At 34.9% G+C, this 15744-nt stretch overlaps 1 protein-coding gene across 1 annotated transcript; it reads right to left on the reverse strand.

The window, feature by feature from the left end:
* LOC123544152 (uncharacterized) lies at positions 1-6895 on the reverse strand. The gene is made up of 3 exons (XM_053541947.1): positions 6565-6895; positions 2141-2279; positions 1-659 (listed from the first exon to the last, which is right to left on the reverse strand). The coding sequence occupies exons 1-3, from the start codon at positions 6626-6628 to the stop codon at positions 197-199; spliced, it is 666 nt and encodes a 221-aa protein (XP_053397922.1). The 5' UTR covers positions 6629-6895; the 3' UTR covers positions 1-196.
* Between the last annotated feature and the right edge of the window lie 8849 nt (positions 6896-15744).

Here is a 15744-nt window from a genome sequence, read left to right on the forward strand (position 1 = left end):
GTTTTTTTTTTATTTTAAATTAACAGTACTTTTAAAGGGACATATTTATTAACAACAAGTTATAAAAACATTCTTAAGTGTCGAGTATTTGTTCAACTTGTGAAAAACATTGTGTTTGTCAACAATGCTGAATAGATCAATGAAGTTTAACAATATTTCAGCAAGATATTTCCTTATACTCTTCATGCTTTTCATTTCATCTGCACACACTTTCCCACCACCAGAGATATCCAGACGTCTTGCACTGTAACAAACAGCCTTTTCCATAACAGTCGTCATCAGTGTCACAGTTTGTTCCCATCACTGCACTACACTCCAGAATACTGTACTCTGTAGCTTTCTTCCGACTGAGTTTTTCCCTCTCATCTAAAGCTTTTTCAAGTAATATTTTCACTACTGGTTTCATATCCGGGTCTGATGTCTCATATTTTTGATACAATTCCTCCACCAAACTGTCTAAATCCTGTTCTAGTTTGTTTAACCTTTGTTTATTTATTTGCATTTGTCCAGAAATCGCTCTAGCTCGTTTTGTATAAATATTAAACAGGTTGTTATATGTTTGAAGAATTTTGTAAGCAATATTTTGCATGTTGTCCACTGATGATAAAGAAATTGATCTAGCCATGTTTATCAGTCCAGTCATGTTGAACCAAATGGTGCTGTAAAAATGAAAAATAATGTCAAGTGGGTATCTTAAAATGAAGTAAGTCCTGTATGAATAAAAAATACAGTATTTGCAGTGTTTTCTTATGTATATCTGTCTTTTATAACTGAAGTTTAGGGTTAAGAAGAGGAAACAGAGCATACATTATATGAGCTGCGCCATGAGAAAACCAACATAGTGGGTTTGCGACCAGCATGGATCCAGACCAGCCTGCGCATCCGCGCAGTCTGGTCAGGATCCATGCTGTTCACTAACAGTTTCTCTAATTACTGTAAGCTTTGAAAGCGAACAGCATGGATCCTGACTAGACTGCGCGGATGTGCAGGCTGGTCTGGATCCATGCTGTTCGCAAACCCACTATGTTGGTTTTCTCATGGCACTGCTCATTTATACTTTTACTAAAAACCTGGTTATTACCGTAGATTGACAATGTCGTTGGGCAGACAGGCGTATAGATGGGTAGCATTGAGTTTTCGTTCCCATTCAATTATTTATTTTTGGGTTGAGATATTGAAATTGACCATTGCCTATAGATAGCCCAAAGAAAGACAAAGGCTTAAACTGGAATATGTGAATCAAGGTCAAGGTAACTGTTTCTGAAAATAGTAAAAAGAAGACAGTTTATGCTCATGAATTTTAGTTTGGATTGATAATCTGAAATTTGACACAGCATATAGATAGCTTAGAGAAATAACCAAAGTTGGGATATATATGGGGTCAACTTCAAGGTCAGCACAATTTAATTACGCTGCATACCTAGAAAATTCTACTGTGGTGCAACTAAAACTAAAAATGTTTACCAGTATATTAACATAGTTTTCAAGGAATGCCCACATCTCATGTTTTATTTATTTCTGCAGATAACTAGAAAAAGCCTTTGTCATGAAGTTCTTGTAACAGAGTCGACTGATACTTAATAATATTATTGAACTTGCAGTTTTAATATTCCTACAAAGTTTCAAGGCACTCTGATTTATAGTAGGTTTATTAACCCTTACCCTGCTAAATTTCTATAATGAACTTGTCCATGTTTCAATTTGGACAGAACCATTAACTGTTAAAAGGGGTGTTCGCTGAAAATTTACTGACTGAATAGCGAACAGTGCAGACCATGATCAGACTGCACGGATGTGCAGGCTGATCTTGGTCTGCACTGGTCACAAAGGCAGAATCACTTGCCGCCAGCAAGCTAAGGGTTAAACACTGTTAAATCATCTGATTTTCTTAGCATGAATTTTGTGGTTAAATGGGACAAAATGTTTATTACTGGTGGATTTCACCTTTCAGAGTTAGATTTTATGAGAAAGTGAAGTTGGTATTTAATTTTAATGAATTGATTACGAAACTCATTAAAATTAATCCCCAAGGAAAATTAATGATTTCACAGTATACCGAAAAATTGATGGATTCAGAATTTGTGGATAACAGTTTACATATTGTGCAATAAGTATGCACACATTTTTAAAAAGTCCTCACCAATTTTGCTTTTCTACTTTGTTTTCCTGATGTCCTTCAAATTTTATAGTGTCTGATTTCTTTGTGACATGTGGATTGCCGTCTTCTATTTTGTTTCCATCTTTGTTGTTGTCCAATGTAGCTGAAGTATCAGCTAATCCTAAAATACAATTTAGTGAGAAATTGAAAAAAGTTCCCTAGTTCCATTATTAAATACTAACATGTTGAAACAGGAATAGCTATAATGATGATGTATATTTTTTGTAAATATCTTTGTTATGTATTCTCCTTTATTATTCAATATTCCTGTATAGAAGGTAGAGAACCCCTAATGACTGCTGTGGATTTCTGTTTGATTCAATATTCTGTGTGAAATTTCAGCATTCCACCATTGATTAGAAAAGCCGTGTACTGGTAGCTCTATAAGCTACAGTATCTACTGAATCATGCTGAAATAACATTCAAGAATACGTAATAGAAAGAAAGTTGTCAGTTGCTAATATGGGTTCGTTACCTTACTTTAAGACTAAAACAAAATCACTCGGGCAAATCATAAACTGTTGTTTATGATGACCTGATTTATTTTCCTGTCAAACAAAGAAGACTAAAACTGTGTTATTATGCAATGTTATGCACTGTTTATACATCACAATTATTTTGTCAGACATCATAGTGGCACAATGGAAAAGAAAACCACACAGAACTAGCAACTATTTGGCAAGTATCTTCAAAGTTAGTTTTTAATGCTTATATACTCCATCATATTGATTACTGTTGTATTATATGGGGTTCATGCAGTCAAAATTTACTAGACAGTGTGCTTAAATTTCAAAAACATGCATGTATTTTTTCTGAACCAACCATATGATAAGGAACTCATTAAGCAAGTTGGATGAAAACTCAGTAGAGAATAGAGTTTAAGAAAGCATTTCTCATATGAGTCACGCCACGTGAAAACAAACATAGTGGCTTTGCTTCGCTCTTCAGTCTATTGCAATTAGAGAAACTATTAGCGAACAGCATGAATCCTGACCAGACTGCGCGGATGCACAGGTTGGTCCGACTCCATGCTGGTCGCAAATGCACTATGTTGGTTTTCTCATGCTGCGGCTCATAATATAAATCTCTAAATGGTCCGAGTCCTGTTTATCTCGGACAAGAATTCCGCTTTCTGGTAATAGTCACTATGGTCATTTGACAATAAGCACTTGCAAATACCAAAACCAAACCTGGTATTTTTCAGCAAAAATCTTTCCTAATTTGAAACAAAATCCTTTTTCATATAAGAACAGCAGAATCTCTGAACTCGTTCAAAAATTTATATCTATCTTAGAAGTTCTCAGATTGGTCTTGAAATTATACAGTAAATTGCTTAGACTTGTATTGTTGAAATAGTTCAGTTACAATTTCTTCAACATTTCACAACTTTTATTTAAAATTTCATATTTTGACTTCTGATCTGTAATTGAATCGGCTCTGTGTTACATAATACTTTCTTTGCTGGTAAACAAAGTTCTAATTTTGATTGGTTTTCATTGTCGTGTATATAATTTGTATATTGTTTCCTTGTATATGATGTATTGTAGGGCCCACATGGTAGATCGGGACTACTCTAATGTGTAGCCTCCAAAAATAAAGTCATTACTTACATACTTACTAAAACTTTAGCAGTATCAAAAGTTGTTGCCACATTGCTTTGCATAACATATCTAAACATTTCAACATTTCCAATAAAAAACCTTTCACAAGAGTAAAGTTCCAAACTTGCACAAATTACACCCATCACAGCAACTCGTGTTAAAAATACTCCACATGTTGAGTTCTCAGTTTCGTCTAATTCAAGGGCCTTAACTCCAGAATGGCTAAGACTTATCCGTATGGTTATCGGACTTGGCAAAGAGGCGTAAAAAAAATTGTTTGTTTCCAGTATCCCAACTTACCCTAAATTTTAAATTGTTGGCCCGACCCTAAATGTTTTTATGGCCTTGTAGAATATTTTTTTCAACTTTTTAACAAAAAGTTGCAAAACTGCACTTTTTATGCTTTAAACATGGCCAGTGATATCAGAAATCAACTTACTGATGCTCTAAAGGCATAACCCCCTTATTTGTATTCATTTTTTGACACAAATATAATTTCTGAAAAGTCTCCCTTAATAAAAAAATATTCAAAAAAAAAAATTCTGACCTTACTATCCTAATTTTTTTAGCATGTTACCAGAAACAAAAAAATTTTTTTAGGCCTTATTTATGCCCATAAACATTCTGGCTAAATTTGTTGAACATTGGATAGGGACTGTTAAAAAAGTAAGAAACTGTCAGTTTTTGCAGTTTTAAGAAACTTAAGGTCCATAGCTTTAGAGTGACTGGGAGTATCTGACCGATTATGAGATACCAAGTTTTGTGACCATTGAACAAGAACGGCTCCAGTTAGAGAGAAGATACTCAGTTTTTGCAATGTTTGGTAATTCGAGGGTCATAAATCCACTTGGATAATCTGGCTAGTTGTTGATTTGATAAATACTGCACAAGATAGATGGATAGATAACTATGAATTATTCAAGGGCAGTACTAAGGTCCAAAGGCACTTGGAGAATCCAGCTAGTTATCAAACTTGGCCAAGCTATTATACCCATAAAAATTAGCACAAGACACTGTTAATTTTCACAATTTTGAGTAATTCAAGCGCCATAACTCCAGAACTACTGGGGTAATCCAGCTGATAATCAAACTTGACTCTGATGTTATGCCTTTAAACACTGTGACCAAGTTTGATGAATATTGGGTAAAAACTACTCGCGTATAGAGAGCAGACACTGTCAGTTTCATAGGTTTTAGTAAATCAAGGGCCATAACTCCATACCAACTGGGACAGCCCAGCTGCTTGTCCAACTTGGCTAAAATGTTATGTCCATAAACCTTATGACCAACTTCGGTGAAAGCAGGATAAGAACTGCTAAAGTCAGAAGGCTGACGACTTCATTGGACAATGTCCACCCACTGCCTGCCGGCCTGCAGGTGATCACAAAATACTTCCTGTTTCACAGGCATATAAAAACTGATGCTCTTACCATTCCTAACATGTTTGGTAGAAAAAGAATAGTTCAAGGAAGTCAAGGAAAAGCATTTTCAGATTACTGTAAAATCATTTAATTTGTAAGTGTTATAATATTTATTGGTCATTTTGTGTGGATATATATTCATTGATTTTTCTTTCGAGGATAAAATGAATTGAAATGTTATCAGTTTGTAGGGATTTTATTTCATGAGAAGCATCCATGAAATTCATGAAAATAAGTCCCCCGCACATATTGATAACTTCACAGTAATTTGATAACATATATATATTTGGTGACAGATACAGTATAGTGGATCAGTCCGTGAAGTTTAAATTCACATAGATTTAGTGATATACTCACCAAAAAAGCTGTTATACATGTACCAATATTTGATTTTTTTTAATGATTTCATACATTCCTTTGAAGTTATTTAACCCTTACCCTGCTAAATTTCTATAATGGACGGGTCCATCTTTCAATTAAGACACTACCATTTATCATTTGAAGTGGTGTTTACTGAAAATTTACAGACTGAATAGCGAATAGTGCAGACCATGATCAGATTGCACGGATGTGCAGGCTGATCTTGGTCTGCACTGGTCGCAAAGGCAGAATCATCTGCCGCCAGCAGGCTAAGGGTTAAAACTTTCTTACTAAAGTAATACACAGTATTTATAATATATTACAGCGTTAAAATTTAGCCACGTGTACAAGCTAAATGCTAATGGAATTTTAGAACAGCTAGTTGTCTCAGAATTTACTGGCTAAATTTAGCTGGTCAATAATATACTAAGCAAATGTCTTGAAATTTTTTAATAAAGTTTGTTCTACAAGTTCTACAGAATGAAAAGAACGTCATTGTTTATGTCTATAAATGACTATTGATCAACCAAACCCGTGCATGATGTAGAAATATGAATGATTTCAAGTAACATGATAATGCAGAATGATAATAATAGAACAGCTTGCATTAATCAAATACAACAACTCGAGGTAAACTTGGTAAGCTTTCACATTAGTGGATAAAAATGGCACTAGCTATTTTTTTTTTCATGACTGGTTACTTAAGATATAAAACATTTAGTAAGATTTGGCCAGTATAATAATACCGGTAATAAAATAATTAAATGTTACTGTCTAATTTTAGCTAGTACCTTTTCCTTTTAGCTAGTGAACAAAAAGGCACTACCTTATTTTAGCACAAATGGAAAAAATATTTGTAAATTTGACCCCTGATATTAATTAATACATAGATAGACTTCACATTGTTATTTTGTAACTTCTTAAACTTTGAGAAATTGGCCAGTCACACTGCATAAGGGTTTTGAAAAAATAACATCTAGTGTTTCTGAAAAATGAACCAAAAATGGATGCATTTAAATCTTACCTTCCAACTGTCTTGCAAATAGAATTACACAAAACAACAAATAGGCATGCACATGCATTCTCATATTTTCTGTCACTTACAGTGATAACATCAGCATACTTGTAAAGTTTCTGTTTAATTAAGATAGTGAATGATCCACATTTTTCATTTCATATATATTTTTCTTTTTAATATTAAGAGAAGTTTCCATTCAAATGAAAAAAAAACAAAACACTGTAGTTATTTTTATATCTTTAACAAAATAGACATGTTCAAGCAAATGTTATTTTCAGAATCCGGCATGTTCAATAAATGAAATCACTTTGGTATATATTGTCTTTAGGTATTTCTACCTACCACCAGCTGGAAGGAAAATGTGTTACTGTTCTTACTGATGGTGAAAAAAGTTTACAAAGAGGGATGTTCAATAAAAATTCATTGATTTCCATTTACTTTAGCAAAAGGAGGAATTTGAATGGATAGACAAAGAAACATAGTTTTCCAAAATCAAAAATTACATTTTTATGGGCGTTTTCAGTATTTTTATATTGCTTTGTTTCTTTAGTAAGTACATGCACACTTTTCCAAGCTGCAGACTTTAATACCACTGATAGAATTATAGGTGTAACAGGAAATATCCCCCTCCCTCCCTGATTTCCATTACAACTGTATTATTGGCTTAAATTTATTACTTCATATACTATGACATACTGCATGTACTCGGACATATTGTTAGCAATAGAGATGTACAGTAGCAAATAGTCTGTGTTCAGACCCTGGTTTTGTTAGCAGGAGGTAACACCTGAGGCTGTTCAAATTTTGTATAATTGTGTCCATTTTATTCTCAAAACATTTATCCAAGCCAAGAAAGATTGGTCAGAATATATAAGAAACTATTTTTTACAAAATAAAAAGATTTTCTAGTTGATAGTCTGACTAAGTAGCAAAGACAAGTCAGCGGTTCAAACAAGGCAGTTATTAACTATTTACAATTTAAGTGCCTCCTTAAAAGAGTTTGATATATCTCATTAATGTTTTATCTGTTTAAGTTGTGAAACAAAGGTAAAATCATGTATAAAGAATTAACAAGATGGCTGTTAAAACAGTAACCCCACCAGTGGCATGATTCATGCATTCATTTGATGACAGCTGGTCCTTTTGACCACAGGCACAGGTCCAGTGTATATTTTTTGTTTAATATGAAATCCCGTTTTTTTTTTTCACACAAATAAACTTTTTGTATGTTAGTCAAATGAAAAAAAAAATTGATGACCAAAAATCCGGTCACAGTATCATATACATCAATGTGACCGGAGTTTTGGTTATCGATTTTTTTTTCATTTGACTAACATATAAAAAGTATATTTGTGTGAAAAAAAAGGGATTTTTTTATATTAAACAAAAAATATACACTGGACCCGTGCCTGTTGTTTTGACAGTATTTCATTTAGTTTTTTTTTCCTAGATTATTTTATCACGGGCGGACACGTGGGAAGAACTAACGACCTTCTGTAAGCCAACTGGATGGTTTCTTCATATGAAAAATTCAACACCTCGAGTGAGGCTCGAAGCCACATCGGCGAGGTGCAAGTGATTCAAAGTTAGCGACCTTAACCACTCGACCATAGAGACCCCAAGTAAAACATTGGTATTCAAGCATGCAAGGGAGAACAAAAATGCTGAGTCATCCAAGGTCTCAAGTAAAAAGTTTGCGCATAATTTAACATACCGGTATAACGTCAATATCCGGGTGTGCAATTCAATATAACAATCTACACCCAGATCAGGATACCGAAATACCAAAGCAATTTACGCAGTTTGAATTTTCGTTTGCAAAATTTAGATGTTTGTTTTCTAGAAAATATTTACTTTCGTGTGAGAAAGATATATCAAAGATTATTTATTAAATCCTGACACATGTACGGATGCAGAAGTCATGCATGAAATGTAAACAAATGCGATGATTTCAAAAACGATAACAAAATCTTTAATATCCTTACACAATCCAGTCGAGACGCTCTCTCTCTCTCTCTCTCTCCCTCTCTCTCTCTCTCTCTCTCTCTCTCTCTCTCACACACACACACACATACACACACCTAATCGCAGCATCGCTGTTTGCTCATTCTATCTGGCGTACAGTTCAAAATCATCCAGGTACATCACTGTATACCTTCCTTTAACATCATTGCGACTCCCTCTCTCTCTCACACACACACACACACATACACACACCTAATCGCAGCATCGCTGTTTGCTCATTCTATCTGGCGTACAGTTCAAAATCATCCAGGTACACCACTGTATACCTTCCTTTAACATCATTGCGACTCTCTCTCTCACACACACACACACACACACACCTAATCGCAGCATCGCTGTTTGCTCGTTCTATCTGGCGTACAGTTCAAAATAATCCAGATACACCACTGTATACCTTCCTTTAACATCATTGCCGATTTATAAATGTAGGGATAAGGCATGTTTTTGTTTGTTTGTTGTTTTTTGTTGCTGTTTGTTTTTCGTGATATAACGTCTGCCTGATCCGAGGGATTGGTTTGTGCCCGAGCCCGTAAGGCGAGGGTACCAGCGTATCCCGAGGGATTCGAAAAATGTTATAACTTGAAATGAACATGCGCTAACGCTATTCTAGCATAAAACGTGAAAAACAAACCCATAGAAACCTAGATAAATACATTCTACCGCAACGTCATTAGATTTCCATGAAATGCGCGGGAAGTTCACGTTGACGTCATTTCCATTTGAATTATCCGTTTTGGGGGTGGTAATATGTTACGCTTTGCCACGGAACGCGCATATATATAAAAAAAAAGGTGTTATAACAGCATGTGAGCGCGAGAATCTCCTCTCGAAAAAAGACAAGAGCAGCAGTATATGAATAAACTGTTACTCTCAACAAAGTCACAAAATGTTCTTGACATTTTCTAAGTTTCTTCTGCTCAAGAAACCACCAAGCTAAGACCAAAATCACTTTACATTGTAAGGTTGTAGGTTTTCCATGTTTCATTCATGAAATAACAATGCACATAGGCTATAATTGGAATATAAATGGTCATTTAATAAAACATGACAATACAAAAATATAGAAGGATGAAAGGAGGTGACCCATCTTGTAAAACAAACAAAAAAAGGTACGTAGTATATTGACAATAGGGAAAAGCTCCCCCTACTTCCTGAATCATAATATTCACACTGGCCATAGCTTTATCAGATCAAGTGGTTCCAACGTTGTTTGAGCGGTGAATTTTACGCCGATCAGATGGAGAAATATGGCCGATACTACAAATTTCCGGTATTGTAAGTATGATTTAAAGGAATTTCTACCCGTCAAATAACGAATCAAATGAAAACGATGGGTGCACCTGGAGCGCAAATGTGTCTATGTTTTAGCACATATGTCCATTTAGCTGAGATTTGTGCCGTTTATTCAAACACTTATGTACAGTCCGGCGGGGGAAGGAGATTTTTTACAGTTTCAGACAAAGTCGCCACAAAAATATTGTTTATCGGGAACACGTAACTGTTCAAACACTTTTTATGTAAAGGGCTACCTATTTAAACAAAGTGTGTGTATTTTCATAGAATTATTCAACGCTGTTTCTGAAAAATCGGCCTAAAACCTAATGCAACGCCGTTTCGAGTGGGTCGCTATGCAATGCTATGCAAAGATAAATGGATATGCTTAAAAATACTGAATTAATATTTGACTTATTTTTCGAAAAGCCCGTTACATATATACAATACCATTAATAAAATACTCTATAAAAATCAATAACTTGAGAACCATTCGACCAAGAATGTTGAAACTTTATTATAAGTTTATAGGATGATTAGACATGCAGATTAGATGACCCCTTTTGATTTTGGGGTCACTCTGTTAAAGGTCACGGTCACAGGGCCTGAACATGGAAAACCATTTCCGACCAATAACTTGAGAACCACTCGATCAAGAATGTTGAAACTTCATAGAGTGATTGGACATGCAGAGTAGATGATCCCTATTGATTTTGGGGCCACTCTATTAAAGGTCAAGGTCACAGCTGACAGAACATGCAAATCCATTTCTAGTCAGTAACTTGGGAACAATTTGACCTAGAATCTTCAAACTTCATAGGGTGATAGGACTTACAGAGTAGGTGACTCCTATTGTTTTTGGTGTCACTCCATGAAAGGTCAAGGTCACAGGGGCCACCCGTCCGTCACACTTTGTTTTCTATCGATTACCGGAGAACCATTTGACTTACAGCCTTCAAACTTCATAGGGTGATAGGACTTACAGAGAAGATGACCCCTATTATTCTTGTGCTTACTAGATCAAAGGTCAAGGTTATGGAAAGTCGTTTCTGATCAATAACTTCAGAACCACTTGACCCAGAATGTTTAAATTTCATAGGATGATTAAACCTGTATCTAGTAGATAACCCCTATTGCTTTTTGAGTCCTTTGATCCAAAGACAAAGCCACCAGGACCAGACAAATAACTTGAGAACCATTCTATCTAGAACATTCAAACTTCACAGGACTTAAAGAGTAGATGAACCTTATCGTTTCTGGGGTCATTTGAGCTAAGGTCAAGGTCAAAGAGGCCTGAACATAGAAAACACTTCCCAATCCATGACATGATAACCACTTAATAGAATGATTAGATATGTAGAGTAGATGACCCCTACTGATTTTGGGGTCACTCGGTCAAAGGTCAAGGTCACAAGGGCCAGAAGATGGAAAACTATTTCCAGTTCATAACTTGAGAACTACTCGGCCCAGAATGTTGAAACATAGTAGGATGATGGGACATGCCATGTAGATGATGCCTATCGCAGCCAACCATCAATGTCTCTTTATCTTTTGCTCCTGTCCCCTATTGACTTCTTGTCTATACGAATATGCATTAGGGAGACTTGCGTTTTCTACAAAAGCATCTTCTAGCCACGACATGTATTGCATTTCACATCAAAAGAAGTATCTGTTATGCTAATCAAGCAGAACGGTAAAGGAGTGATCGCAAGTTTCTAGTATTTTCAATTAGCAGTGGCGTTGATGAGTGATTAAAGTAGCAAAGCCTTGTTATTAACAGTTCTTACAACTGATTTGATTCAGGTACGTGTTGTAGGATGCGTTGAAAATCCGGATTGTCTTTAAATCTAACGTTTTATCGATCTGTACGCGGTACGGTTGTCATGTATTGCCGCAGACGACGTATCGTTACGAACCTATTCGCAAAATAAGTGCATCTGATGCAAAGTTTTAGTGATATTATACCCTCAGTGTTTACTTGCTATACTGCAACTACAGCATGGAACCTGTTTTCCTTTTCTTTTTTTGCGCTCAAAAATGAGCAGCAAACTAGAAAAACAATATACTGTAAATAACTTTTGTTGGTCACTTTTGTTTAACTCTTACTCGAAACGAAAACAAGTGATAATAAAGTGATTCGTACTGGCTTGAAAGTTAATGAAAATGTTTTTATTTATCATTTATCCGTTAAGGAAAATGTTTTTTTATCATTTATCCGTTAATGGAAATGTTTCTGTAACACTAATAAAAAAGATTTATCAGTTTTTCATAAAAAACTGGCTTAACACAGAATTTTTGATAGACACTGAAATATACATTGTTTTCGTTCAATTTTTGATAGACAAATATATATCATTTTCGTTCAAGTGTATATTTTCATGTTTTGTGGCATCCCTGCTTTTCCAGATATACCATTTAGTTTCTAATATAACAGTATTCAATCTTTCTTTTTAACATAATTGAAAAATTTTGAACATGGAACTTTAAAAACATCCGCTTCTTAACCCTTAGCCTGCTAAATTTTTAGAATGGACTGGTCTATCATTCAATTTGGGCCATACCACTTATTATTCAAAGGGTTGTTTAATGAAAATTTAAGGACTGAATAGCGAACAGTGCAGACCATGCTCAGACTGCACGGATGTGCAGGCTGATCTTGGTCTGCACTGTTCGCATAGGCAGAATCACTTCCCGCCAGCAGGCTAAAGATTAAATTGGATATGTTTAATTAGGTTGCAATGTTACTTCCATAACTAGTATATTTCTTGAGCATGTTTCCTAAAAGCTCTAAAAGGTGACAGAACCTTGCTGATATAAACACGAAAAACTATTTAAAGGTAACTAAACATGCTTTCACCACAGTGTTACATATCCAATATATTATTCATATATCATATTTTTATTTCCATACTTATGTAAATATTGTACTTTAAATATCCTTGAATATACTTTTGCGAATAAATTCATATACAATTTGAAGTCCTCGCTGAATAGACTTCGGAATCTTCAGAACACTGTAGCTCGAATCATAACGAGAATATCGCGTAATGATCACATTACACCGGTCTTGAAAACTGCCCTGGATACCAGTTACTCACAGAGTGGACGTTTAGATTATAGTTCGCACATACAAAGAATTGCAGCACCAATCACCGATCTATGTTATAGACTTGCTAGAACTCTATCAGCCAGCAAGAAATTTGAGATCTTAAACACTCAAAATAACAGCAAAACTGTGAGATACGGTGATCGTAGATTTTCATCAGCTGCACCGAAATTCTTGAATACTCTGCCAGCTACCATTAGAGACGCTAAAGGTTTGGATGCTTTCAAAATATCATTTAAAACACACTTTTTCTTCAAGGTCTATTGAAACTAACTTTGCACTGGAAAACAAGCTGTTGTATGACTGTGCAAAAGAAGTTATTTTTGTTGTTGATTGTTCTTTGAAATACCTAGTATAATCAATATGTAGAGTCAAACCTGATTCTAGCTAACTACCACTGGTAATTTAAATGTTGATATCTTTTAAATATGTTTTTGTGTGTCCATATCATTCTGTGATATGTAGTTTGTACAGCGCTTTTGAATGTATATTTTATAGATTGGAAGAGAGCTATAAAAATCTGGTAAATAATAATAATAATATAATAATAATAATTTCTGTTCATTTATCATACAACATAGATCACCTATATAAGACGTACATGTAATTTTATTGATTTAGTATCACTTGGAATGACAAAAGTAATAATACATGTCTATTCCGGATCATAAAATGCTGAGATGTTGGACTAGATATGACAGACAAAAGCTTATTATGCTGTACAGGATTGTATCTGCATTTGCGACTAGTGTAGATCTTGATCAGCCTGCTCATCCGTTCAATCTGATCGAGACCATTCAGTCAGGATCTTTTTGGAAAGCACCCCTTTTAACAGTTAATGGTACGGTCCAAAATAAAAGATGGACGAGTTCATTATAGAAATCCAGCATGGTAAGGGTTAACACTATAGTATGAACCGGCAATTTATTTTTCTAAATTTCAACTGTTCAATTTTTAATGTCCTAATATTTTTGTATTTTTGATTTATAAACTTCATTGCTTCCCAAGCTGGAAACGTAACTTCCCGATAGGGAAACAGAGATATATATTTTTATTAGATTGAATGTAAAAATGTTTGAAAGTCGGTTTATTGAAGTATCTTATATTATGCAACGCTGATGCAAACAAAATCAGTCCCTAGAAAGACGTAGGGTTAAAACAAATATATATTAACTGCAATCAAATCGGCCGTGACACCCTTACAGTACACAAACTTGACCTGATACTGATAATACTATTGTACATATGCCTAATAACAAAAACAATAAAATATTATTAAAAAATCAATGCGCAGTGATTTTGACATCTGTGTCAAGCTCAGTGCAAAGTGCAAGTGGGCTCAACAAAGTTATTAGGGCAATACTTTAAGGGTAGAAAAGGGAATATTTCCTAGGAAAAAGACTCCCCAGGATTTCTTAGGAAATCTGCAACTTGGGAATAAATTTCCTAGGAAATTCTCTCCCTCCTCCCATCCCCACATCCCTGGGAGAGAAAGATTTTCAGTGGGATTCGAAATTTTTGTTACATCAGTTGGGGAAAATTCTATGGACTGTCAAACCATTTAGTGAAGCAAAATTCAATAATGCATTTTTGTTAAGGTTAGCTTATTAACCTCGAGAAGTTAATGTCATTTGTCATTTGATAAACCTTATTATAATATTTTTATGATCGATTGATTCATCGACTGGACACATGCTTCGTTTTAGTAGTGAGCTTCAAAGAAGTTTCTTAGAACTCCAGCAAATAATTATTGAGAAAAAGCACGCACAAGATATGCGCATCTCATCTTGGGAGTGAATCTTCCTATAAGGTTTCACTGAATATCAGCAAATCTTCCTATAAGGTTTCACTGAATATCCTCGGCGATGTATGACCATTTTGTGTCGATTCGCCGTTAAACCCAACTCACTCACTCACTTCACTATATATCAGCCACTTGTTGCTGAGGAAATGACACTGTTTTAACTAATGTTGATTAAACAATTGACAATTATTCAGTGAAAAACCATCGGGCCTAAACAAAAACTAATATGCAAATTTCCTATTGAGATGATAGCTTTCTATAGATTTTCGCTGAATTCCAGTCAGTGGTTGCTGAAAAATACAAGGACAAGGATGGTGCTATGGTCGACAGTAGATCTCCCTATTGAGAGTACGCACGCATGTGAAGTAAACTGTTTTACTAATGTTGAATAATCAAAGGGCAATAACACAGTGAAAAATCATCGGACCGGTACATGTAGATAATCTGCTCATCTCTCTCAAGTCCAGACAGTGGTTGTTGACAAATACTCCTGACATAGATGGCACTGTAGTTAACTAAATAAAAATTATGTTGAATAATCAAAGGGCAATAACTCAGTAACAATATTTGGACAGGAACATGAAGATAATGTGCGCATCTCCTCTTGAAAGTTAAGCTTCTTATGAACTTTTGCTCTGATTCTAGCCAATGGTTGCTTAGAAATATTCGCAAAAAAGGATTATGCTACAGTATACTATTTAGTAGTTAACTTATGTTAAATAATCAAAGGGTAATAACTCAGTGGAAAATATCCGATCGCAACTTGAAAATAATATGTGTCTCTCCTCTTAGAAGTGAAACTTTCTATGGGGTTTTCGCTAAATTTCAATGAGTGGTTGCTGGGGAATATTCCGGAAAAGAAATGGTGTTATGGCATAATGATGTTGAATTATCAAAGGGCAATAACTCGGTGAAAATTTATTGGATCGATACATCAAGATAATGGCGCATATCCAACCAGAGGTTGCTGTGAAATACT

Source organism: Mercenaria mercenaria, chromosome 1, assembly GCF_021730395.1.
Source record: "Mercenaria mercenaria strain notata chromosome 1, MADL_Memer_1, whole genome shotgun sequence".
NCBI classification, from domain to species: Eukaryota; Metazoa; Mollusca; class Bivalvia; order Venerida; family Veneridae; genus Mercenaria; species Mercenaria mercenaria.

What these genes read in the sequence shown, in the direction of transcription:
- LOC123544152 (XM_053541947.1), bottom strand. Translation starts at nt 6,628, where the DNA reads ATGAGAATGCATGTGCATGCCTATTTGTTGTTTTGTGTAATTCTATTT. An exon ending in ATTTGCAAGACAGTTGGAAG is followed by an intron (nt 2,280 to 6,564) that starts GTAAGATTTAAA and finishes ATTGTATTTTAG; the next exon opens with GATTAGCTGATACTTCAGCT. An exon ending in AAAGTAGAAAAGCAAAATTG is followed by an intron (nt 660 to 2,140) that starts GTGAGGACTTTT and finishes TCATTTTTACAG; the next exon opens with CACCATTTGGTTCAACATGA.